Source organism: Dermacentor variabilis, chromosome 6, assembly GCF_050947875.1.
Source record: "Dermacentor variabilis isolate Ectoservices chromosome 6, ASM5094787v1, whole genome shotgun sequence".
Lineage (NCBI taxonomy): Eukaryota > Metazoa > Arthropoda > Arachnida > Ixodida > Ixodidae > Dermacentor > Dermacentor variabilis.
In genome coordinates this window covers 75,170,445-75,197,969 of record NC_134573.1, presented here as the reverse complement: position 1 = coordinate 75,197,969, position 27,525 = coordinate 75,170,445, and the positions used below count along the sequence as shown (strand labels likewise).

At 44.2% G+C, this 27,525-nt stretch overlaps 2 protein-coding genes and 1 pseudogene across 3 annotated transcripts in view; 2 read left to right on the top strand and 1 right to left on the bottom strand.

Moving 5' to 3' along the window:
• LOC142584876 (uncharacterized) overlaps positions 1–9,725 on the bottom strand; it is a 36,146-nt gene extending 26,421 nt beyond the window's left edge. Inside the window, exons 1-2 of one of the 2 annotated variants that reach the window (XM_075695195.1) lie at positions 9,409–9,725; positions 5,164–5,511 (exon numbers count right to left, since the gene is read on the bottom strand). In XM_075695195.1, coding sequence (XP_075551310.1) covers positions 5,164–5,498 — 335 coding nt within the window. In that variant the 5' untranslated portion in view covers positions 5,499–5,511; positions 9,409–9,725. Of the gene's footprint in view, positions 1–5,163; positions 5,512–9,194; positions 9,290–9,408 lie in introns of those variants that run through there. The other variant, XM_075695194.1, reaches the window with a different exon arrangement.
• A 92-nt stretch (positions 9,726–9,817) lies between these two features.
• On the top strand, positions 9,818–27,525 carry mEFTs (elongation factor Ts, mitochondrial). The gene is made up of 7 exons (XM_075695196.1): positions 9,818–10,044; positions 12,595–12,748; positions 15,581–15,709; positions 16,767–16,889; positions 21,351–21,561; positions 22,923–23,209; positions 26,050–27,525. The coding sequence occupies exons 2-7, from the start codon at positions 12,596–12,598 to the stop codon at positions 26,209–26,211; spliced, it is 1,065 nt and encodes a 354-aa protein (XP_075551311.1). The 5' UTR covers positions 9,818–10,044; position 12,595; the 3' UTR covers positions 26,212–27,525.
• LOC142586478 (U2 spliceosomal RNA) lies at positions 12,151–12,364 on the top strand (annotated as a pseudogene).

Sequence of the window (27,525 nt, the reverse complement as noted above, 5' to 3'; positions counted from 1 at the left end):
ATTGTACACGCTACGTGGTTTTCTTGTGCACACTGTTTGTGTATAGTCTGTCTTAGCAATTACTGACGTTCCATGATAAAATGTGCCAACACAAAAACAATCAAGTCCAACTGCAACACAAAACGACACTCACCTTGTTTCATCAAGAAATGCAGAAAGCACAAGAACGATACATATTATGGTTTCATACCTGCTTTTCAGGTACACAAAATTGGATAAAATGCATGCATCTTTGTTTATTGCAGCTCTCATGACACACAACCAGGCAAATATCAAATTAATTGGCAACGTAAAGAAACTAAATTGAACCTTCACTAAATTTTAAAAAGGAAAAAGAAAAGTAGACAATAGAAAGCGAAAACAAGTTAAGCTCGTTTGCATCTCGAGCACTGGTAAAAGATGAAACAGACAGTTGCTGATATTGGTCGATGGTAACGGAAGGGCAAAAGCAACACTTTAACAACCATTGAATAAAAGAGCCAAGAAATTGTAATGAACCGCGGCACAGATTCTATATTTTAGGCAACTGCAGACTACATTCATGACTATTTCTTAACAAGAAACTATGCACACATGAACTCACCCTCGACAGTTTCTTGCAACAGTATTCCAAATCCAAAGAATTATTATCCATGTTTATGTAATGTCCCGCAACAACGATAACAGCACGCTTGACGCAGCACAGTAGCCGCGAGTTGACACACACTACAAAAACCATGCCAACATTATCGTTATTGTAGCACAGTCGTATGGGTTGGGGTCACTTCGAGGGTTCCCACGATGTATTATCGGCTCCTCCACTCAAGTAGTCAAATAGGTGCAATGTCAAAAGCTGAGCCACAGACCCTGTTTTGGATAAATGCGCTGTTCTGCACACAACTTTAAAGCTGGACGATACAAACACCAAGCAGGGTGCGACATCGGAGACATCGCCCACAGAACGATGACACCGTCTAGTGCGAGACCGCCTCGTCTGCCCTTCTCACGTTTGCTGGGAGCCATGGAAAACGGCAAACATAATCGAGGCAGCCACCAGGATTTCCAGCGTGATGATCATCCCAGGTGATCATTTCCTCTTATTTTTTTTTTTTCCTCTTGAAATCCGTGAGCCTTATGTACAGTAACTTTCAAACCGCACGCCCTCTTAAGCTCCCACAACAAAGGAGTAGCACCATCACTACCTTTAGGCGTTTTCACGTGTGGCAACTTTTTTGCTCCTAGCTCAAAGGCTTCCAAAATGTGCTCGCATGCTCAGTGTTCCCACATACCGGTGAAGCACGCACCTCAAAGACTACACGCGGACTTGATGGATGCGCTGCTAGATGATACAGCATGTTCATGCTAGACCCGAAAGTTTTATTTTGACAAGAAATTAAAGTTCTGTCATTAGTGTGTTGCTAGCTTGGAATAACACACTGTAAGCATAGCGTGGTCATACCATGCTAGCAATGAAGTGCAGCACCACTTTATAACGTAACTGCCAGACCTTTACTGAATGGTGGTCATCACTTCAGGCGACCACATAACTTTGTTTGACTGAAGAGTTAGAACAGCATTTACTTAACACTTTCCTGACCACACCTATTTCCATCGAGAGTACATTATCGATGGTCACAAATTCAAATTTTGCCGCTCTTCGAGTGCTGCTGTACAGCTGCTAGCACCATCTAATGGTTTAAAAAGAGACTATTTTATCGATTTCGTTTGTGTGTTTCTCTTTTCTAAGGCGTGAGGATTTTTAAAGTGCCATCGTAGTCAGGGTAACAAGCTCTCATAGTTTCAAAAATGGCATCAACATTGCATGCCACTACTCCATGGAAATGACGCATTTCGGCGGATTCCGATGCACCTGGACTCAAATTTCCGGATGATGGTAGCAGCACATACTGACGAATCACATACTGATTCGTCAGACTTTAGTACAGACGGCGAAAGTGTGTCAAACCACCCCGAAACGTCAAAAGGCACCCGCTGGTGATTTTCACTTTCTTCTCGGACCATTTCATCGCTGCCGCACATTGACCTAAGTATATCCTATATGCTCTAAAGGTCACAATTATTATCTGCAGGGTGTCAATAGCATTCGGGCAGGACCGAACGATGGAACTAACGGATAGAAGTGGACCTTGGCATCGCACTCCATATTGCCACACAGCACTTCGAAGGGTGCGGTGGTTCACTAAGGCTAATGTTTTCCCATGCATCTAGAAAAATTTTGTAAACACAGAGCTTATATTTGACGTAGTAGTTCTGAAGAAACCTGCAAGGTGGAGCGAAGTAATTAATAAAGGGAAAATCAGACATCCACCTGTTCGTAGCAAATGATACAAAGGAAACCCATGCGGGTTCCTCGAAAGAAAAGCCTCGCAATTGAAGAAAAATTCGTCCTGGTCCGGGACTCCAACCCAGGACCACCGCCTTTCCAGGGCAGCCACTCTATCATCTGAGCTAACCAGGCGGCTAGCAGATCGCAGGGCGAAGTCGAATTTGTCAACAACTCGAAGAAAAGGCAACAGTTTGACGTAATAGCTCTGCGGGAACCTGCAAGGTGGAGAGAACAAACTGTTGCCTTTGCTTCGAGTTGTTGACAAATTCGGCTTCGTCTAGCCGCCTCGTTAGCTCAGATGGTAGAGCGGCTGCCCCAGAAAGACGGTGGTCCCAGGTTCGAGCCCCGGACAAGGACCAATTTTCCTTCAACTACGAGGCTTTTCTTTCGAGGAACCCGTATGGGTTTCCTTTGTAGCATTTGCTACAAACAGGTGGATGTCTGATTTTCCCTTTATTAGAGCTTATATTTGCGAGGTTATTGCATATGGCCCTTCTGCTGAAAATGTATATATCGATTTTTTTTATGCTTATTTTGTGCAAAGCAGCATTGATGTTTTTATCAATGTTTTTTACTTTGTTACATTTTTTAAGAACCCCTTTCATACTATTTTAAATAAATATGTTCTTTGAAATTGATACTGTCGGAAAGATAACTCCTTCCTCTACAATTTTATATCATACACTTTAACATCAAACATTTTCTGTGGCAGGAAAAAAAATATTTCCTAGACAACCCAAAAACTACCAATTTTCCCATGGTCACAAAAAAGTTACTCTATGTTTGCCATTACTTCTAAATTACATTCAGTTTTCCTCCTGAAATAATCTCCTTTTTGTGAATGAGTTAAAAGGCACAGTGAAAACATGGAAATACTAGGACTTGTCTTGAATATGGCTTGGCCTAAAATGTGGTAACGAGTGTGCAAAAAAAGGGTTTCTTTGAAATTAGGTCTTCATAAAAAAGCCTTGGATCTCTAGAAAATACATCTTGCATTTCTTGCTTGCTTAAATTATCACTAGAAAATGGAGAAAGTGAAAATAATATCAAACCTTGTTCACAATCGACTCAGAATGTCTCATTCATTTTGCAAATATAGCGACTTGCTAGTCATACTGTTCACATTTCAAGTATAATTCTAACTGCACACCTTGGTAAAACACTTAGGTCTTAATTACAATGTTTTACATAGTAATAACGAAACTACTGCTTTACGTGCCATTTTAATGCTAAACCATCTTGACAGATGCAACACCACTCAATAGACATGTGTCTAAGGTGCCCTGGCTCTCTAAGAAAGACGCGAATTAAGAGCCTCTTTTTCCCAGCATTCGCATGAATAAAACAGCACTGAGTCATGACTTTTCCCTCTACATGATTGTAAGAAACCCCAATGTTCTGGAAACCCCTGTGGGTTTCTTGTGTAGGTTCATGCTTCTCTCATAAGGATGAGAATTTATCCTTTTTGTGAAACTTCGTGTCAGTATCGATGCTCATCATGCCAAAGTCATAAACACAAGACTGAAGAGAAATAAGCAAACACCTCAATTGATGTCGAACCCAACGATGTCTCAATACCAACACTCTGGCAAGCTGCGTCACACAAAATGTGAAAATGGGAGTTGCGCCGCCTTTCAATGCAATGAGTGCAACACTCTCTGTATAATGCAAAATACAATAATAACACAGGGATCGAAATAAAGAAGAACTATGTTTCTAGCATTCTGAGACCCTTACAGGTTCTTTGTTCACAAAAGGGAAAGATGTTGGGGCATGGCTTATATACACATAAGGCATGGTCCACACTGGCATGGCCCACATACATGTTGTCATACACAAGGCACGGCCCAGCCTATCTCGCTTTTTGTGAACAAGGAACCCTTGTGGGTCTCGGAAACATCAAACTGCATTTTTTTTTTCCCTGTGGCAAGTGCCTGCTTACTAGCAAGAAAAAGAAGACAATAATAGACCAGCATCGAAGGGTTAGAAAAGAAAGGAGGAAGTAATAGCTAGTATCTTTCTGTTGCAAATGTTGTTCTGCGCAAAGTCTCAAGCAAATAATAATACACTAGCCATAGCTATTTACTGCTTCAAGCTCTGGCTGAAACTGTAAATTTCTTCACGAGCTGCCGATGATGCAGCCGTCTGAATTTGTGCGCAGGCAATGGTGCCAGCTATCAGATGCAATGAACCTATACAGACTGATGACCCAGTATGAGAGAATGCTGCAACACACTTTGTCCGGTACTAAGATACTCTCCTGAGTGCACCCAGCTTCCTTCTCAATCAATTTAGGATTTTGCATGCACAAAAACAAGTGCAATTTGCACACTTCGTTGAGGCAGGATCATTCCCAACAACATACTAAAGAACATCGCATTAAAAGGTTAACATAAATTATGCAGAAATATTGTTAGCAGCTGCACTGCCCTTAGAACAAATTTTGTTTAAGAATTAATTTTTTGTTTAAATCTGTGCATAAGTGCTCACAAAGCGCCTTCAGTTGTCAGCGTTTTGTGCAGAAAAGCAGTGTGCAGTCAGCAGTGAACAGCAGAATTCAATGCCAGCACATCATCAATGATTTCTTTTAAATGTGCTCTGGGTATGATAACAGACATACAGAGGTATCAGGGGATGCAACAGAGGTAACAGAGGTACTTCTGTCTGGGTGATGAAAAAAATGTGATTACTGCTGATGCAGCAAAAAAACGCAAGCCATGATGCATCGACCGATTATATCTGTTGCCTGTTCTGTTGCCACTACTCCAGTGCAAATGCTGGCTGCTTCACAGTTTGGACAGGACTGAACTGACCAAGCCTCATGAGTGCCCACTCACGTGACTGTCCACGGCGTGTCATCATCCTTGAACCCTTCACTCTTGAACCGGACAGTGAACTTCAGGTCCCGGCCACGGCTTGAACGCAGCACTGGCATGACAGGTCGGTGCTTGCCTTTCTTTTTGCGTTGCTTTGGCTGCTTGGGCGCCGGCGGCTGAACACCGGATGGTCCAGGTTCATCGCGAGCTGTGGAGTCCGACGGATTTGCTTCATCCGGCGGCAAGTCAAAGGACAAGTCAAGCAGGTCAGCTGGAAGATCGAAGACCAGGTCATCTTCACTCCCTCGTGGAACAGAGACTGATGATGTGCTGGGCACATTGGTGGAGTGCGCCATTGCTTCACGAGATCTGCAAAAGCGGGCACGACACTCATTCACCATCACTATCACTCTATTAATGTGATTAGCATTCTGTAGATACTTCTTTAGGCAAAGAAAATTTAAGTGGGCAAAACGACAACTTGCCATAAGTGGTAACCAAACCCACCGCTCATCAGACGGATAAAGTGATGGGCAATGCATAGTCTTTTGGCGTTCTCAAAACGCTTGCACTCCTGTATGATGGAGTTGACTGTATTGCAGTCCTTGCAAATGAGCAGATTAAATGCATCATCTATCCCTTTTAAGACGTGTCCCACTTTGCCTGACTCCGTCATGTCGCCTTCCGCTTTGCGACAAAGGGCCAGTATATCCTGTATATAACAAAGGTAGTGCTCCGCAGATGTTTGAGCACGTGACGCCAGCGCCTTTTTCGCTATGGCCATGCAACCAATAGCCTTTCCAAACAGATCCCGCATCTTTTGCTTGCAGGAATCTCAACTTCCAATTTCAGCTTCATGATTCCCGAACCAAACCTCTACTGTTCCTTGTAAGTGAAATATAACATTCAACAACATGACCGTATTGTCCCATCGGTTGTTTTTACTTACATACTCGTATATTGCCAACCAGCCTTTAATATCGATGTCACCAATTCCTCAAACGTGCGTGGATCTCTTTGCTGTGCAAGGACAACCGTTGATGTTGCCAGTGCTGAGGAAGAGGCCGCCTATTTTGCCATTGTGGAAAAAACTTGTGAATATCTTTATTGTTTGTGTCTGTGACTGTATGTGCTATTTCTTCATTCCTGTAATCACTGTGTATAAAATATTTATCACCCAGCACTTGGAGTAGCATGCCGTGCAGTCAGCCAGGCTAACATCTCTATCTTATCATTAGAGTTTGTATCTCTTTCTATGTATTTCACTATGATAGCACTAAATCATTTTCTTTTTCTCAACTTCAGTTGCAAGTGAGACTGTCGACCTACCATGTGTACTTGGGTGTTATTTTATCAGGGAATCAAATTATCATTTTTTCACTGTTGGGCACACTTCAAAGGCATTTGTGACAATCTTTTAGCAAGCAGTCATGAAGCAATAACATTAAGATCAAAATCAAGGCAGAGTTTCTGGAAGAGCGGTGACATACAATAATCATCAGCCTATTTTATGTTGAATGCAGGACGAAGGCCTCTCCTTGCAATCTCCAATTACCCATGTCCTGCACCAACCAATTCCAACTGGCACCCGCAAATTTCCTAATTTCGTCGCACCACCTAGTCTTCTGCCGTCCCCTACTGTGCTTCCCTTCTCTTCGTACCCATTCTGCCACCCTAATGGGCCAACGGTTATCTAATCTGCAAATTACATGACCTGCCCAGCGCCATTTTTTTCTCTTAATGACAATTAGAATATAATCTATACCCATTTGCTCTATGATCCAAACCGCTCTCTTTCTGTCTCTTAAAGTTATGCCTAGCATTGTTCATTCCATCGCTCTTTGCACAGCCCTCAACTTGTTCTCAAGCTTCTTTGTCAGTCTCTAAGTCTCTGCCCCATATGTCAGCACCGGTGAAATGCACTGATTGTATGCCTTCCTTTTCAATGATAATGGTAAGCTTCCAGTCAGGAGCTGACAATGTCTGCCGTATGCGATCCAACCCATTTTTATTCTTCTATGAACTTCCTTCTCATGATCATGGTTCCCTGTGAATAATTGACCTAGGTAAACATACCCCTCTACAGACTCTAAGGCTGACTGGCGATCCTGAACTATTGTTCCCTTGCCCGGTTATTCATCATTATCTTTGTCTTCTGCATATTAATCTTCAACCCCACTCTTACACTCTCTCTGTTACAATAATCAGGAGGTTATGAGGGCTTCTCTTCAACTGACACAACAACATCCAGCAAATGCTAGAACTTTCGCAATCACTAAAAGCTCCAGTCATTCAGGACATAGCCCATATGAGGCCCTTTGCCACAACTAATCACGCATCCATAAGTCAATGTTGCCATGTCAATGTAACATGCCAGCACAATCAAAACTCCTGGGTGTGCCAAGCATTGCCGACAGCCAAATAGAAGGATACCGCTTTTTGGCTGTTTAACGACACATGTCGTTAACTGTGAAGTTAGTTAGAGGCAATGTAACTACTGCCAGTCCAGCTGCTCTCTCTCTCTCTGAGGGAGAAGCCTAGCACGCAGGCGATCCAATTAAGCGATCGCTGTAGGGTGAATAAAAACTATTGAACCTGGCACATTCAATTGTTATCCTGTGAGAATGGAAACTAACACGAATGAAACGATACTCCACATGTACCAGTGGTGGCACTGGTACTCTTACCATCTACAGGCCTTATGATCAGCCTCTAAAATCCAAGAACTATACTTCCACGAACTGGTACAGTTGTGCCCTGCCTCTCAATCAACAACAAGTCATGTCTTAAAGTGTGACGGTGACTCTGTTATAGAGAGAATCATTTAATGCCCTCAAGTGACTATATGCCACAAGGGACAGAACTTATTATAGGGATAACACTGGGAAGGCGGGAGATGTCAATTCAAGACGACGAGCGAAACGGGAACAAGGTAAAAGCAGGAGCCAACTTTTTTACAAATGGACTTGTCTTTTTTTCAAGGCAGGCCTTATTACAGAACTTATTATAGGAAAGGCAGATGTTTGCCTGAGCCAGCACGCTCCGACCTGCTACTCTGCACAGGAGAAGGAAGAATGGGGGCAAACATTGACAAATATTCTACCAATTCAAATGGATTTATCTATGACGGTTCCTGTAGGTAGTCATAACCGCTATTTATCATGAGCCGAGGCTAGAATTCGAAGTTGTACCCCGGTCACACGGGGCACTTGCGACAGCGATCGAGCCTGATCGGGATCTCATTGCTCGATCGTGATGGGCTACCTTTGGCAGCTTGCGCAAAGCAGTCAGTCTAGATCGAAATCGCCCCGTGTGAACGGGGCATTACAATGCCAGCGGCCATGACACTGTAAATACTAGCATGGGGCCGACAGCTCTAGTTTGGTGCCTGAAAATGGCGTCTGTGAACAAACGGGCTCGTTCAAACTACTCGAATAGCACTCGCGCCAGCGAACCTTAGCAACTTTCGTTTCTTCGCTAAGCCCGGAGGATTGGCGGTTAAAATATTTAAGTGATAGATCAAACAGACGAGACCAAAATTAACTGACTGCGCAGTATGCTGGCAAGTTTTCCGAACTTGCTAGCGGGACGCCGATTTATGCTGCTCGTCATGCGTTCCGTGCCAGGAAAAACGCACCACTAAAAAAGCTAGTTTTATTTTTCTAAATTTCTACACAGCTTCGACGGCTTCATATACATGCGCAGGCTGTATATGCAACCAAAATGTGAAATGAAAAAAAACAATACCTGACACGCGTGGAAAAAGCAATCGCGCGTTTCTCCACATTACTTGTTGGGCTACCACATTACGTAGTACGCACCTTCAATTACCAGCGCGTGATCTCTTTCCTGCACGATCAATGGTCTGGTCTGATGCCTACATCGGGCGGCAGTAATGCGAACTGATAGACTCGCCGCATCTATCTTTCTTTTCTCACACTACCATGAAAATTGAATGTGAAGACTTGCTGATGGAACGCAACGGCGCCTTTGTATGCAGGCGGGCCGGCTATTCCACGATTGTTTCGTCTTAATTCTACTACTGTACTTACACACGGCGACAACGTTGTGCAGTGCGGTGCAACATAACCAAGCGCGTTCATTTTTCACGCGCTCAGCTGCTGAATTCGCATAAAAGTTTACAGAGTGGCAATCGGACTTCGCGCGCTGTAGCACCGAAGCCGGGTCTTGCTTGACACCCGAAACGCTGGTTAAACGTATGCACGGACAGAGCTGAATTGATTACAAAGCACTCCTTTCACTCACCACAGTCATAAGTTACCACGTCCAGAGGAGCCTGTTAGGGCAATATCAACTAAATGTCCAAGAAGTTTCCGTTTGCACCAAGGATAGTGCGCGTCAGCCCACATGCATTCGGCACGCGTTCTGTGGCGAAACTTCGGCGCTTCGTTGTATTCTGCCAAGTTCTGTGGTTCTGCTCACCAATTTTTCGATAACAATTCCTTCAAATACGACTATTTTAGGTGATATGGGCGATACAAACCATTGCTCACACACAGTGGCACCGAGTTTTATTTCAGAACGTACAGATAAAGCAAACACAAAGAAACGAGACACTTTTTTTTTTTACACATGCATTTCTATTTGCGCCATGCCAACGCCATCGTGATCACTTCGATGCGCTTGGCAATGCGTAGCCTGCGTAACGTTAGAGTGTTTGGTTCTGCTGACTGCTTTGCCCCCACTTGTAGTGAACTCCTCCCTGCACGCTGGCCTTGCCGCGCCTGTGACCACATGCGTTTTCGGTACTTCGTTTCGCTTCGTGGTGCACCTTACGGTTTCCGTGCCAAGTGCGACTGCGTTGCGTGCTCCATCGCGTAACGCACCCGAGGGCGTCGGCGCTGAAAACCCGGAATTCTTGGCAGGGTATTAAAAACGCAGGTGAGCAGACGTGGGATGCATGTGCGAACCACGTTTCATTCCGTTCCGCTGTGCCACCTTTCATGAAGGCTTGGCAGCGTAGACGAAGTTCTGGAACAGGTGTATGAAGTCAATTTGACCAACAAACACTTGTCGGTGTCAAGCGCGCGCTGGCTCAGTTTTCGCGTGCTGATAACCGCTCGCTCTCGCTACTCTGAAGACCCGGCCGCATCCATAAGCAGGGAACAGAGTTGCCTCCGGGCAGCGAACGAGCTCAGGACATTCTCTTCGAAATCCAAAAGGTCGACTGATGTTGCGCCGTGACTGAAGGTTCGGCGAAGTGTTTGATAAACCGACGCACTCTCTCTTCATTTGTGTTGGGAGATCAGCGAGTTGCCGGCAAAAAAAAAAAAGTTTAGTTTTTAATAAACATAATTTTGATCCCGTTACGACATGCGTTGTTCACTTACGCTTTAAATCGTAGGCACACTGTACGCACAAGATGCGCTTTCGCCCTTGCTTAGTGGTAAAGGACATGTACGTACCCTTATATGTGCGTTTATTTAACTGCCCTTTTATGGTGACCGGGCATACCTTTCTCGCGTGTCGCGTGCGTGCAGCGGTGTGCATGAAGTGTGAGAGCACGTTAATCGCGACCCTGAGAACAATATATATATATATATATATATATATATATATATATATATATATATATATATATTATAACAGGTACTGCGCCATGTAGCACAATCTACACCAGAAGTAGCACTGTTGCCATGAAGCCTTCATTGCATTGGCACACTATAATACCAGCCGAAAAGTATACTACATTTTATCAGCCTGTTTTTATGTGCAGTAATAGTGCGACTAGCATTACCTTGTTGCTGTATGCATCCCAATTTGAGGGGATGTTCATGATGCATATGTTCTGGTTGAAATCGTCAGGTGCAACAAGACCATCGTGAAGTGTGGCAACATGGCACAAGGCTGTCTTGGTTGAAAGGGACACAAAAACGGCCTCACTGAACTGGAAAAGTACTGCAAGAGAGGCTGCTTCTAAACTGGTTGGTGTCTGTAGACTAAATTAAAACAGTGGAGTGCAGTGGGAACATCACGAAAGGGGCAGACACAAACAGCCTGATGTCATTGTTGCCTTTTCCCATCAAAATTTCATTGCATTCTGCTGTTTAAGCAAAGTTCACACAAACCAAGCAGCTTGGAATTTTTGTGGTACGGACATCTGCACTTCTACCCGCCATGGTTGCTCAGTGGCTATGGTATTAGGCTGCTGAGCACGAGGTCGCGGGATCGAATCCCGGCCACGGCGGCCGCATTTCGATGGGGGCGAAATGCGAAAACACCCGTGTACTTAAATTTAGGTGCACGTTAAAGAACCCCAGGTGGTCAAAATTTCCAGAGTCCTCCACTACGGCGTGCCTCATAATCAGAAAGTGGTTTTGGCACATAAAACCCCATAATTAAATTTTTTTTAACATCCGCACTTCTGCCTAAAGCACTGCACTGCAAAGATAAAGTAATGCCACAGAAGCTGTGATGGTTCAACATACTGGAATGAACACTGTGTGAACGCTTTGTGGCTGCCACGTCCATATGACTGCCGCTATTCACAAGCATCACCGAGCAGCACTTTATTGACATTGTTACCTTCACATCCCAGTGTATCGTTCAAGTGCTCAGTTATACATGTAGACGTGTGCACACATATACACACAAGGCGCCATTAAAAAGACTGCTATGACACAAAAAGAATGTCTTGTTACCTTGTTATCATTTTGTGGACATCCTTTCTGGGTGCATTATGAGACAGACAGATACACATTTAGGGAAAAAAAATGCATTTGTTACGTAAAGGAAAGGTAAAAATCACGAGACATTCCACTCTGTAAAGGTGGACGACCAGTGAAGCTGTTTACCTTATGATACAGAGATGAAACGGAATTTTGAAAATAGGTACGAACTCGTTTACTGTGATTTTTATATACATTCGTATGTACAACGAAACCGCTTCCCCGAGGAGCCAGAGGAAACTAGACACGCGTGACGTTTCGACGGGAATGCCACCATGGCAGTGTGGAAGTAAAGCAAAGGAGATTTGCAACGCTTGGAACACCTTCAAAGAGAGGGCAGAGCGAACGTAGACATGACTGACACAGGTCAAAGTGTAGTATCTGTTCTTATCAGCTTAATATCTGATATGGGTTGTATTTGGACTCAAGATATTAAACTTATTTTTGCAAGTTGGCGGAGTGCTTGAAACCTGCTTCACCTCCACCGCGGGTCGGCCCGGTATTGCACAATCTTTGGGATCGGCCCACGGTTTTTGGTCTATGGACACCAATCCACTCGAAACTAGCCACATACAGCTTCACTGTTAAAATAATCTTACTGTATTCTTGAGCTCTTGGTTCATTGATTCTATAATCGGGAACGAGTTGGTGATCATGCTGGCATATTAAGTTGCAGTTTTAGGAACTAAATGAAATGAAAGCTGTCATCATTAGTGGTCTCGTGGTGCTTGACCTTGAACGGCACGTGGTGTCCTGGCCACAGCATGTTTGCGCAGGTGGTGACACGATGCCTGCAGACATGCGCCTCGCTCCGGGCGGTGGAGAAGACAGCCCTCATGGAACTCCGCAAGAAGACAGGCTACACCTTCACCAATTGCAAGAAGGCACTTGAGGCCACCAACAATGACATCAAAAAGGTGATTCGAAGATGCTTTATTGTCCAGAAAGATCAGAGATCAGGGAAGTAACATTGAAAGTGAGCACAGTCCTCACTACACTTCTTTAATTTGCACAAGATGAAAAACATGTACATACACACGCACACCATTAATGTAATACATGTGAAGCTTGGAGACTATCCTTGTGTGATAAGTTCCCTGTAAACCCGCCGTGGTTGCTCAGTGGCTATGGTGTTGGGCTGCTGAGCACGAGGTCGCGGGATCGAATCCCGGCCACGGCGGCCGCATTTCGATGGGGGCGAAATGCGAAAACACCCGTGTGCTTAGATTTAGGTGCACGTTAAAGAACCCCAGGTGGTCAAAATTTCCGGAGTCCTCCACTACGGCGTGCCTCATAATCAGAAAGTGGTTTTGGCACGTAAAACCCCAAATATTATATTATAAGTTCCCTGTAAGTGCCATGCACTTACGAAGAGCCTAGCACACAGACATCAAAACTCTTAACAATGTGCCTGTTCTTTGTTGTTTGCAGATGCATGCACTGTTCTTTCCTTATTTTAGATAAAATTAAATGAAAAATAAACATTTCCTTTGGATATTTGTATGTCTCGTACTTAAAAGGTTAATAGTAATTTTATCAGTTTACCGAGCAATGCAGTGATGTTTTCAAAGCCACTGCCAGGTGTGTCATTCCCACTGTAGCAGCAAACTGATAGCTTTTGGCAAGATAGCGCAGGCCACGGTGCATGTCGACAACTGGTAATGTTAAAAAAGAAGTGCTGCTTTTCCCACACTGCTGATAAGCAGTGTGAGAAAAGCAGTGCTGATAATGCAGCACTGGAGGCTGCGGGCTTACATATGTAAAAAGTACTGTTAGCTTCTTGTTGGCACTTGTAGGCAATGTATCATCTCAGTTCATCTGCAGCTCCTGCACACACACGACTACAGCCAAACATTTGCATGTTGAAACAAGTTATTCAAAGCACATCAGGAGCGTGTTTCATACCTTGGCTTGTGACAAGAACAGGCTATAAACTGCTGTGCTTTTATGAACCTGTATTATTGGGGAGGGCAGAAGATATCATGTGGCACTTTTCCTGTGAAAAACTTGGTACTTACATTTGAAACGCTATCTCCTGCTCATTCTTTTTTTAGAATGTGTCCTACAGCATGTGTACATTTTCCACTGCCTACATATCTGAGTTTGTGGGATAGGGCCTTTTGCGTGTGTTTTTGTGTGCTTTTTTTTTTCTGACTTTAATCTCTTCTCGTCTAACACAGCTTGAGCATCATGGTGGGCATCCCACCAGGCAAACGCCTCCAGTTTACATTAAAGAGCCTCTCTTTATTGCTAGGCTAAATTGTTCCGCTGTTGGGACATGAAACATGCACAGCAATTTCACAGTGGCATTGCCAAACCTATCCTGCCCTTACTGTATTTATAGGCATAATGTTCACACATTTTTGTTTTTGAAAAAAATTGACACGAATTTGGGAGATGTGATAGTTATGCTGCAAAAATGTTCTAATAGGACGTTCAAGATGCTAATAAAAAAAAATTAGTGTCTGTAAGTTGGGTTTGTCATGCCAGTCACAATAAAGTCAAACAAAATATCGCTTCCAAACAGCATTTATCTTTGTAATAAGAGCACAGGTTCTACGCAAGCAGAAACTGCAAATGCCCTTTATTTGCAGACATTACCTGAATCTAAAGTCACTAACGAAAAATATAGTCACCCTGGCCCAACCTATTCATAGTCAGTGCCAATGCTGATTTCAGAACAAGCAGATGAGTGTCACTGCAGCAATTTTCAATGGTGCGATGATTGCTCGAGGAAGGAGAAAATCTAAACTTTGATGGCCAATGCGGGGGCTGCAAACATTACGCAAGTAAATACGGTAGGTCATTTTCTCGCTTAGGAAAGCTCGGTTCACAGTATTTGAGGCTTCGGCTAGGGATTATGGGACAACACTTGTCCCCACAACTCGCTCTGTGGGCAGTAGCACTCAAAAGCACATCAAGAGTGCTCTCAAGAGAACAGGTGTGTTCCAGTTGGGGAACAGCAGCAGGATGGCTGTCATCCAGTGGTAGAGAAGTAGTAGTTCCACTGCACCAAGAGCAGCCCAGAAGCACTATGAGCTGCTTTCATGTTAAAAGGGGAGCACAAAAGTCTCAAATGCCTGTTTTTCAACCGGCATGTTTCGGTCACTTGGTGCACCTGCCCTTGCCCACCACCCTCGCACCAGATGTTGGAGTGCACGGAACATTCCACCAACAGAATACATAGTCTTGCTTGCACTGCAGAGCTGTTGTACTTCTCCCAACACTTCCAGACCATTTCACCCTCTGGAATGTGCTGTAACTATTTGTATTGACAAACTTCTGTTTGACTGACTGTGTATGAATCACTATCACACATTTATAAGACATGGAAAATACTGCGGTGTATGCTGCGTAATTGGCTATCACACAAACGTAGAGCTGCGGCCTTGGCTATGGAGCCGCACCTCAAAAAGGGGAATGTGAACCCTGCATGGACATTTCTTTTTTTCTTTGCTGTGGTGTCATTCACCACCATGCTTTCTCTCTCCACGTTGTCACTTACCCCTCTCCCACTACGGCGCACCTTTCTCCCCTGCGGCACTTTCTTCCCCTCCTAAATCCTGCACATTGCTTCTGCTCATGGAGGGCGAAAAATAATTTCCAGTGCATATCTATGGTGAGACAGTGCCTAATATGCTAGTGTTGTAAAAGCATGCCTGTGTTTGCTTGCCATTCCGTGCCGTGCAACCTTTGCAAGCTTTGTGAATGCAATGAAATGACTGTCAACACTCCTGCGGGTGACACAGGCTGAGAAGTGGCTCGCCGACGAGGCCAAGAAGTACGGATGGGCAAAGGCGACGCAGTTGCAAGGTCGCCAGACCATGCAGGGCCTGGTTGCCATCAACGTGGACGGGCCCTTTGCAGCCATGGCCGAGGTAAGCTGTAACTATACGGCTTGCATGTTGTGTGGTTTATCGTACAAACAGAGCAAGCTTCTTACCATAGTTGCCTTCCAGCCTGCTAAGGCGCTCTATTACTGCCATGCTTTGCAGCAGCGGTGGTGTAATGAAACTCCTCATGAAATCAATCAATTCAGGCAGGAGCACGTTGTGAGATGTTTACATAACAATTTTATGAGGGAAGCTGATCGGGGAAAGGGTGGTAAGGAGAGGTGTATGCATGGAGAATTACGGCACATGTCTAAGTATCAGTTTAATGAATGAATGTTTGATGTTTAATGGCACAAGGGCCTGGTATGGCCAAAGAGCACCGTGCTAGTTTTAAGTATCGGTTGGCCTGTTATAATGAAAACAGAATTTCTTTAAATTGAGCTTTATCAATGTGAGGAGGCTTTCTCCACTTGTCCGTGCAGTGCGGCAGGTGCTATGTCCACAAGTAGCCTTTGCAATTCGTTTGCTAATTTACTAAAGTTTGTGAATTCACCTTTCAGTTACTGGATTGAAGGCCCATGTTGCTGTGGTATTATTGCAGCAGGGCGCTGCAGGAGGCTAGAGCAACTTATGTGATTTGCAAATACCATTTGTTGTTTAGATATTCACTCACAAAAATTCTCCTTTTCGATTAAACCAGTTGCACTAAAGTGTGGTGTATAGTTCCTTATCAGGAGTGTACTGTCCGCTGTTGTTATCATTGTATCAATAATGGAAGCCAGGCTTAAATTTCTTTTTCTTAATGTTTTTGGAAGATTCAGCCACACCATAAAATGTATGTAGAAATGTAGTTTACATTAAACATTCTTAATTTAGGCAAGCCAGCTTTTGAATTCGATTCCTTGGATCAAATATTCCCTTTGTTTAGAGCTATTTTTGGACAAGCCTCATAATTTATTTGAATCTGTAGCTGCCTTGAAACATTGTGCTTGGGTGCTCATAAAATTCAACCCTGTTCATTGCGCTTGAAGAGCGGATAAAAATGCCCCCGTTTTGTCGCTCTTGAGGTAACGTTCACTTGCCCTTTGCTTGTGGCATGCAGGTGAACTGCGAGACAGACTTTGTGGCTCGGACCCCAGAGTTCCAAACATTCGTGGAACAGCTGGTGCGGTCATGTACCAGCCACGCCAAGAAGCTGCCCTCCCTGGAAACCTCCATCATGAAAGTGAGTGGTAGTTGCTGGCTGGGCTTGGCTAACTGTGGGGTCAGTTGCTAAGCATGAGGTGATCATTTTTATTCTTGAACTTGAGTAGGTGCATGTCAATGGACATGCAGATTGTACTGTAGAATCCAGTATGAAAGTGGACAGCTCGTTATTATTTGAGAGATGACCAGTGCAAAGATGCAAGTTAAAGCTTTGCTGACAATCACCAAGTTGTTCTGCTGTGTAACAATCTGCTCCTTCTGAAAAAAGAAAAACAAGTCATCTGTTCTGCGGTTCTTCATTTCAGTGCGAGGACAAGGAGATGTGGTGGCCTTGAATGCTAAGGTATTTCTTAGACAGAACAGCTTAGAATGTTAAAAGCAACACACAAACATGCATTCAACAATACCATCCATCCTGTCTGCAGAAAGCCATCAGTGCTATCAGTGGTGGCACATGTGCATGCTGCAGAAAGCAGATGCTCATCTGCAGGCTATGTGCATATGTTGCATTGGCTGCCATCATCGTCATTAAATGATTTTAATATTCTAGGGTATTACAGACCAAAACCATGATCTGATTATGGGGCACCTCGCAGCAGGGGACTCTGGATTAATTTTTACCACTTGGGTTCCTAGCAGCCTAAATCATTATCAGCAGCATATTTTTGCTGGAAGAAACCTCCAATTACTCCAGTTTTGCGTTGCCCGATTTGAAGTTGCACCTGCAGATTTCATAATTTCATCAACCCAGTTAATTTTCTGTCGTCCTCGACTGCACTTTCCTTCCCTTGGCAACCATTTTGTAACTCTAATTGTCTCTGATTATCTCCGTACTTATTACATGGCCTGCCATTATATGTGCAATTAAAGAGTTTTATGGTGCCCTCAGAAAAGTATGGGTAAATTAAAATCTTGTTAATTAGACCCTGGTTAATTCGAAAAATATGATAATTTGGACTTGCCCTCTGGTATCAAAAAATGTATGCATTATTTATTGTACCCACACTCTCGTTAATTGGTTGGAATTAACACATTGGTTAATTTGGAGAAACCCCGCAGTGCTGCAAGTGTTCGACACAAGATAGCAAGAGCTGCACAGGTGGCATTAGCATTCAACTGAAACAAAGTGGCGAAGCCTGTGTCGCCATAGACAATAGCACGAAGAGCACCAGAATGGAAAGAACCACGGAGGAAAGAAAATTTCTAGTAGAACCCACCTCATAATGGGTGTCAGCATTAATGCGATTTGCATTGAATCAGTGTAGCAACACACTGAATTGTTAAATTCTTTCACTTTTGTGTACAGTATAAGTCCGTTAATTGGACTCCGGTTAATTCGATTTTCGGTTCATTCGATCCCGACTGAAAAACCCGGCCAGTGCTCATACATTTCTATGGGCTCAAACTTCCGTTATTTCGATCCCAAAATTGGCCATAGGCAGATAATTAGAACTCGATTGGTCAGCTTCACCGCAGTACAGCCGTGTCGTACATTGCCGTGTTGTAGATTGCATACGCAATCTATTGAGGTGAAGCCTACCAAAAATAGAATCACGGGACGTAGTACGCGTTTCTTCATCATGCAGGCGCATCCGCGCCATCAACGATACGAGCACCTAGGCACCTAATAAGCATGCTGGCAGCCATTCAGAGCTGTTTCTGGCACTGCTGTGGCGATTTGAGCCCTCGTTTCGCCCGCCATGAGTGTCTCGTGTATGAGGCCGCATGCGCGCGTGCGCGCACGCGCCCTGCCTCGAGAAGCAGAGAAGACCCGTCCGTGTTTTGGTAAGGCTAGAGTAAAGGAAGCCGAGGGGATGTTTAAAGCCAGCAAAAAGAGCGAGGGTCTTTCCAGAACTCTGAAGGCCTTGCCAATAAACTTGTTAGGCGTACGTCTCTGTACTCCTACTGTCACCGGAGACGGCGCATTTACGTGTGTAAATTAAGGAACACGTGCTTTGTCCCGTAACAGTAGCACCGTCCCGTCCCCCCTCACTTAGTATGATTCACCACATAGCTGTACTGTACTGCGGCGAAGCTAACTTTAAAGTCGAATACTGTCAATCAACACGGTGTTCCGGCGTTTTTTTGTGCCATTTGTTCAATTCGACCCGCCAGATAATTCGGCCAGTTTCGTCTGGCCCATCAGGGTCGAATTAACGGAAGTCGACCGTAGCCGACTTCAATTCTTAGTAACTCAACGCTTCTCATTTAATGCACGCTCTGGTACCATTTTGTTCACTTAGTTTCTTGACATTTGGCTGTTTTGTTGCGGACTTTTTCTCTTCTCTGAGCTGATTTATTCAGTTTTCTATTACCGTCATCTTCACTTCTTTCCTCTTGTTCTGCTTGCTATCTGGGCAACTGTCCAGATGAATATATCCATTCTGGAGGACTGGCCAAACATTTTCACATAGCTAGTGTCAGAAGCGCAGTTGCACATATTCAATGGTCCAAATTGTTTATTCTTAAGTTGTATATTTGGGCACGTATTCTGTGGCACATACCCTGTGACCCAATTCGGTGTCAAAGAATTTCGTCAACGAGCAACACATAGCCAGTGTCACATACTCGGCGACTCAAGTTGGTCCAGTGATTGATTTCAAACCCGGTTTCCTCAGCACAGCAGCTTGATAATCTGTCCATTAGACAATGGTCTACCCAGTGACTCAAGTTGGTGGGAAAACAGTTAAAGACATAGACACCGTAAATTGTGTGAAGTATCCGAAGAATGCTAATCGCAATAAAGAAACTTTTCTTTTGGCCACTTGAATTCATTGTTGGTGTTCAGACATGCGATTTTTATTTCCATACCCTGCAAATGAGGTGGATGATACCCTCTAGTTGTGTGCTGACATTTACTCCATTGTTGTATCTTTAAAGGAGTAGGATGACTCTACCAGACTTTCCAAAGAAGCATCATCCCTTCAGGCTTAAGACAGTGGAGAAGAGCTGTGAATTGAGTCGTGCATTTCCCTGCAGCAAATGGGTGCAGGTCCATATGACCTTGCGTTGCAACCGTGTAAGGTGCTTTGTTGAATACCAAGGCTAGCACAGACCTGTGCAAGTGCTGCTTTAGATTGTAAAGGTGTGCGCTAGTCCCCAATCTCTACCTCGGGAATTGCGGGAGTTGCTATCTAAATACAGGGGAAATAGAAATCATTTTGTTCGGCATTCACCACACCAGGTCCAATCAAATTTGTTGCATTCAAAAGAGCAATGTTGGACACCATTGACTGTAGGAAGAAGTTCTTTTTTTTTTTTCATTTTTGTCATCAAATTGTTTTTACAGATTTTGTTGAAAATTGCAAAATTAAGAAAACACTGGAGTTGACCTTAAAGCTCTAACTCAGACATAAAAGAAAAATGAGACCGCTGTTACCTGTCTCACAATATCACAATTCTGTAAACTCAACTTTTGAAACCTCTAAAGCAGACAAAATTGACATGTTATGCATTTCTCTAAGTTAGTGTACCACTGTATTGTGAGTAGGACTTTTGCGAAGCCCTCGTTGGTGTTGTTATAATTTCACATAATCTGTAAAGTCGTATCAACTTTCTCCGCTTTTGATGCTTTAACAGATGCAGCTTACAGAACTGCGGTAATATTGTGTTTTCATACAGATTTATGGATCTTTAAACACATTGCTTCACATTTCTCGAAACTTACTGATTTTTTGGCAACATTCATTAAATTTGTGAGACCCTAAATCTCAGTTATTTCTGCAGTTGGTAGAACTCAGCTTTATCTCTTGAATACAACCAGTTTCACCCTAATCATCTCAGTGGAGCTGTAAAGAAGGCATATATGCATTTACCATGTATTAGATTTGAAAAATTTGACTTGACCCTGAAGTAAAGCCGTCTCTTAGAGGCCAAGTGCAAGGAACCATTAGACCACGAAATAAGCAATATAGAGTGGACCCCATGCAAAATTTTAAGGTTGAAGTATGAGAGGATGCATCACAAAAAGCCAGCAAGAAATAGATGCTCTTGATGCCAAAACTGGGGGAAAAAATGCTGTCATCGCCACCCGTCGGCAATGCTGCAGAACCAATAAACTTGAAAATCAGAAGGGCTCCTCCGCATGACCTCTGATATTAGACCACACCCATGGCACTCTGGAAATTCTGGAAGTGACGTGCCAGGATTTGAGTTGTACCCGCTAAGCACCAGTTGTACTCATCATCTGCTAAGGTGCTTCTGAAAGGCTGTTAATAAGAAAATTAAGCCGTTACCAGCCCTGGCATCTTTGCCAAGATTGCTTCAGTAGTGTAAAGGCTACTCATCACCAATTTAGCCAAAGTTAACTTTCATTGCAGTTGGCCTTTTACATTTGCTTGGCTAGAAAATGCCAAAACTGAAGAAACCCTTTGATGGCTTGCCCTGGTCTCTCTGCCACGCCATGCACACCAGTGTAACGAGCTCTGCCATTGTGTGCACTGTTGTGTCAACAAAACATGTCGTCTGCTTGCGTGATCAGGTGCGGCTGGGCACCAAGGAGCTGGAGAAGCTGCGCATCAAGGATGGCCACACAGTGGAGGAGGCTCGAGCGTTAGTCGTTGGCAAGCTTGGCGAGCAGCTGGCCGTGCGACGAGCCCTGTGCCTGCGGGGCGAGGCGGGAACCACACTGCTCGCTGGTTACTGCCACCCGCAGAATAGCCAGAATGGAACAAAGAAGTACCCCTGCTTCGGTGAGCCTGATGCTGTGCACGTGCAAGCAAGCAGCAGTAGTGCGCGTGACCTGGCGCAATGATGACCGCGTGCTAGCACATGAGTTCTGCTTTTATTGGCGAAATTTCTTGCTAAGCATTTGGAGACACAGAGTTGTTCCTCATGACAGGGGTGCACCACAAGTGCTTGGTGGCAGATTATTAAGACATTTCAACAGCCGTCATGTTTGCCTTGTAGAAGCAACACAACTCTTTTTGAGTTTTATAGAGTTTAAGAACTTTGCAGGCCATCGACTTAATTGCCATTGAAAATTGCCTGAGTGACAGTTATTACCAAACAAGGATTCGTATATATTCAGTTTCAAAAACCACTTTTTCTGAAGCAGTGAGATGGAACCGTAAGTACGAGCCATAAAGTACATGGAGGCGTTGTGGATCACGCAAGCCCTTCACAGGTCATGTTGTCATGTAGTGACGGTGAAGAACCATACATAGCAAGAACTGTGAGTGAAGAAACTAACTCTTTACTGGGCGAACTTGTGCTCAGAAAAACAAGTTACACTCAAAACATGGATAGCGGTGATCACGATCATTTATCATTCAAAATGTGATCTCATGGTCAACTGCATTGGCTATTTATACATGACTCAGTGTAGGTTCTAGTGTAACCATGCATTCTAGAAGGTACAACACTATTCTCATCGCACATGCACTCTGATTGCACAAGGTTCGGTGACAATGTGGACAATGGATAGAACCGGCAATAATACACAAGGGACTTCTGATGCAGAAAGGTACGTCTTGCGCTTAACGATAACACTGTGACCAAGACTTGCTAGTGAAAAACATTCGTCGCAGACATAAACAATTTATGGGCGTGTCAATATAATGTTTGCTTATCCCAAAAGCTCCCTGGATTGCCATTTGAAACCCACTGTTCTAAGCTTTAAAACTTGGAAAAGTACTTTCAAGTACTATTAGCAATAGTTGAATTCAGTGCAGTATAGTCTGTTAGTAGGAGTTTCTTATAAAGAACCATTCAGGAAGTAAACTTCTGTAATGACATGGACTAAAGTCTTTTGACACAGCAACATTTTGCTGTCAAAAGCTGGCCTAATGGTCTTCAGCCATTAAGAACGCATGAATGTGCCATCATTGTAAAAATCCAAGGGTTTATCATGGGCTTGCATGTTTGTATCTAGAAATGTGCGTGGAAAAGCTTCATTCTTACACATACGCTATTTAAAGACAGGCTGGTTGTTTTTGTTAAAGGTAACCCTAAATGATAAACTGTGAAAATAAGGGCATCATTACTTTTTTTTCTCCAGTTGCTCTTGATCATAACATTCTAGACTATTCCAATGCCCCTGTGGTCTTTGCAGGTCGGTATGGTGCCGTCGTGGCATACCGGGACCTTGGCGATAGTCCGCTGAGCGAGGATGAGGTGGAGGAACTGGGGCGCCGCCTGTGCCAGCAGGTGGTGGCACTGAACCCAAAGTCGGTTGGCCTGCTAGACGACTACCTGCTGTTCGAGAAGGAGGAGCAAAAAAGGATCAAGGAGCAAGAGGAGAGGGAGAAGAAGGCCAAAGAGGAAGTGGCTGAGAAGAAGGAGCCAGAAGGCAGCCAAGCAGCAGAAGACAGCACACCAGCATCGGAAGAGCAGGAACAGGTGTGCAGGCCAACTTCTTCATGTCTCTTGTGGCGACAGCTTTTATGAACTGGTATCGCCTGGGCATTTCGGGCACCCTCAAAGCGATATTCGACTGACTCAAAAATGAAGTGGGCACCACACTACGGGCAGATAAGAGTGCCCGTTAAGTGGGTAGTCTTTCAGTCAATGGAACTGTGCGGAGCACCATCGGAATCTTGAAGCTCCACAATAGTTTAGGGATGCATCCTTGTCCTCAGCCTATTTACACTAGCGCACCTTAAGCAATGCATTGAAAAAAAGAACAGAAAGAAACAGTGCTGGTTCTCCACTGAAAAAAAATTCTCAGCAAGCAGCCTCAATGTTGCCAAGTGCTCAAAGAAATTCAGTTCCAGTTGGGAAAAAAAATGAATATGTGACAGCGGCCTAGCTAAAATATTAGAGTAATCCTGTAAGCATTTAAAGCATTCTGCATAAATAAAAATTTTCTTTCTATGTATTTAGGTCATCTTTTTCAGGGCCGATTACGTTCAGTAATGCAAAATTGACAGTAGTGCCGCAAGTACCCGTGTGAGGTCATTGAGACACCTCAGTGGCAATACATCTCGCCATATAGCAGAGGAAGGCTGCTTCACATTTGTTATTTGATGATATTAAAGGCCACTGGCTTGATACCCCTTTATAAGTGCCAAGCACGAGGCCTCAGGATTGTTTCTTGAAGGCTCATGATTTAGAGAAAGCTTTTAAAAAGTGTTTTAGAGAAAAGTGACTTCTCACTGCGCTTGCAAGCTCCACATGCTGCACACGAGTGCAAAACTTGCCTGATATGTTCACTGCAGCCTATGCTAACCACGGGCTGTATTTTTCTTCCAAGCCCGAGCAGTGGTTCAAGGACCCCTTGAAAGAATGCATACCGTGTCCGATGACGCTGGCCCCTTTCCACTTTTGGTATGCTTCGCTGCAATACTGTACACTTGACTGCATAACATTGCTGTATTGTGGTGAAACTAAATTTTGGGAACCAGCATTATGCGACGCTTGACCCTTTATTTATTTATTAACGCGACAGTGTTAAGGAGCTCGTGTCGCAGAAAAGCCGGTGTCGTCGACGTTGGCCGTGAGCGAAAAAATCCCGGAAGGAAATCCATAATATAAACAACTTGCAAGATGGGCTGGGTGGGAATCGAACCAGGGTCTCCGGAGTGTGAGACAGAGACACTACCCCTCAGCCATGAGTTCAGTGGTTCGAAACGGAACAAAAGCGCCTATAGTGAATGCGGTGTTGCCTTAGAAACGTGCCGTAGAATGTTATACTGCGGTGTATGTCGGTAAAAGCAAGCATGTAAATTACAGAAGTCGCAGTTAAACAAGTAGCGAAGTACGTTTCTGCTACATTTCTTCTACGCTTGGCGCACACGCAGAGCCATCTTGCGGCAAACACAGAAGACCCCCTTCTCGCCATGTATGGCGCTGCCCCGACAGGTGGCGTGCCACTCACCCGCTTCTCCACTTCGTCTCGTTTGAGCGCATTGGGGCCGTGCGGGGACCGGTGCAAGGATGCCCCAATAACCTTGTGTTTAATAAGTTTTCATTTATTTATTTATTTCATGTACTTTCAAGGCCCGAAGGCATTACAGAAAGGAGTGGAGTCGAAAACAAAAGTAATGCAGTAAAAATACAAACAAAAAGTATTAACAAAAATATTAACAAAAGGCATTCTGAACAGCGGTCTTGAAGTTGGTAGAGTCGGTGACGAGTGCAATTGATGCGGGAAGGCGATTCCAGTCCGTGCTTTTCCTAGGGATGAATGAGTCACTGTACCGGTTTGTACAGCGCAATGGCACCCATTGGCTGTGGTCATTGCGGGCCGAAATATAAGACGGAGGGGCAAGAAGGGCCTTGCCTTACTTCCCATGTTTTTAAGCCATTGGCGAGGATGATATAGGCAGAGTCGGCACCATTGTTGATAGCAGCAAATCCTTTTAATGGAAAACACGGCAGCGAACGGTAGGAAGCTTGGTAGCGAATGTCGAAGCATTTAGGCCTTGCATTGCCACAGTTGCTACGGCTGCCAGTGGATCGCTGTGTGAGAGCACTGATTCAATGCTCCAAGATAATTAAAAAAGTGGTGGCCGTGGTCACTTCGATTAATGCTGTTTCACACCTGCGGTCGTGTCAAAAAGTCTGGAAAATCGGACAGCGAAAGTTTTCAGTATCCAAAATTTCAGGCATTCTTGTACATTGACTCTGTGGGGTAAGTGCCGGTGCCAATCAGGCATCTGCAGAAACCTGTACTTGGTTCTACTGTAATCTGGGGATTTGACTTAAGGGAACCGAAATTTTACCAGAACATTTTATAAGCTTATTGCGAAAGTGAAAAGACAGTGCTTTGTATTCATAGAATCAAACACAATGTTATCATTTCAACTAGGAATTGAACTTTTAAATTAATATAAGTTGTGTCTGAAACGACATGACACTATGAATTGTGATTACAAATCATTTAGTTAGCTTTTTCAGATGTTCATTAGCATTTTGATTCTATTCACTGATGCAGAGTATGGCCCAGCATGGCCAGGCTGGATTGCACTTTTACAGGAGGATAGCTTTTTCCGGCTCCAAATTTAGGGGGTGCAGCTTATAAATGCATAAACTCTGCAAATATTTTCTGACAGATTCAATTTTGTAACTTGGGTGCGCAACTGCACGGTACATGTATGTACGAGCAAGGTTCAGTCTTGTTCGAGGTGAACTAGAGTCATGGATTGCCCAAGCTTAAATTCAATGCGTGCCCACTGTAGTGTCCTTGTGTTGATGATCACTAAAGTGACCTTGCATGCAAATAAACAAATTTTGTGCAGCCACTCATGGAGGAAGAGGAGGAGGAAGAAAGCCGGCTACTGTTCCAGGACTATGTTGTTGACCCCACCATCAAAGTTGGCCATGTGGTTGCTGAAAGCCGCATTGACATCATGGACTTTGAACGTTATGGCTGTGGTGAGAGCACTGAAAAGAATGAGTAGCTCTAGCTGCCCAGCGCCAACATGCCAGCTCCGTGTCTGTTCAGACCTGCACCGTTGCATCGGCATCTCAGAGCATCAGCTTGCGCAAACCTTCTCTTGATGGCAATGTTGAATGACGTCCAGAGCCTAAAGGTTTTGGTAGACATTTCCCACTTAGTGCCTTCTCTCTTCAACGCTCGCAGAGTCAGCTGCAGCAACACAAGGTTGGCATGTGTCGATGGCCACCACCCTGAATGTTTCTCATGAAGCGGGCAAAAGGGATCGCTGCTTGTTGCCTCTCACTACTGTGGCAACAGGCTGCATTTCTTTGTTGCGGGCATGACTAATGCAGCCGTACTTCTAACAAGGTGTCTTGATACACTATAGGACATAATCTGGTGCCATCTGGTGGCTGGTGATGAAACTAGTGGAGCGAAAGGACATCGCGTGTAGCAGAAGACATCTTAGAAATGCCAGAGGACATTTTCCATCGCCACCTGGTGGCTGGCGATGGAACTGGTGAAGTGAGAGGACATCTTGTGTTGCAAAATGCATCTTAGAAACACCAGATGACATCATCTAGTGCCACCTGATGGCTGGTAGTGGAACTGGCGGAGTGAGGTATGCCTATTTCGGGAGCTGTAGATATTTCATGCAACTGTAATACTTCAGTGCCACGAGAAATCATTGTGGTGCCACGGGAAGGAATTGTGGTGCCACCTTGTGGCCGGTGGAAGAACTTGGGTAGAGTGAGGGGTGGCAGCATCGACATGTTGCGCTCGCAAGTGGCAAGGTTGTGGCTTGCATATGTTTCTTGCATCGTACCAGTGATCTTGTAGTGTTGCAGCTCTTTTTGCCTACTTCACAATGCATTCTGGGCTGTGCTTTATGCATGCTTCACACGTGGTGTGGAATTTTTGCTAATGTTAAATGAACACCACGTTGCTGGAACTCCTATAGTTCATCTATTGTGTAGTGAATGATCAATTGCTCGCAATAGTACTACTTTGCGCACATCTGTCGTGGCACATTAGCATCATTGTTCTCGTATGTAAAGCTATGTTGTGCATGTTTCGGACACCTGCAACCATTGCAGCAGTGTTTCTGATCTGTAATTCATCTTGGATGCCTTGACCGGCATCGGTATTTTTTCGTTATCTACGCTATATCTGCGATTATTTCACCGTAGTTCTCGTCTGATGTATAAATTATATACTCTCTTAATTTGAGCTTAAGCACTACGTGTTGTGTGCAAAATGATATACCTTGACACTACGGGCCCATCATATGTGCATGCTGTATCATGTTGAATAATAAATGATGTTGCAGTCTGTT

Coding starts and splice junctions, on each gene's coding strand:
- mEFTs (XM_075695196.1), top strand. CDS start 12,596: ATGTTTGCGCAGGTGGTGACACGATGCCTGCAGACATGCGCCTCGCTC. Junction 21,562..22,922: donor AAAGAAGTACCCCTGCTTCG/GTGAGCCTGATG, acceptor TGGTCTTTGCAG/GTCGGTATGGTGCCGTCGTG. Junction 23,210..26,049: donor CATCGGAAGAGCAGGAACAG/GTGTGCAGGCCA, acceptor AATTTTGTGCAG/CCACTCATGGAGGAAGAGGA.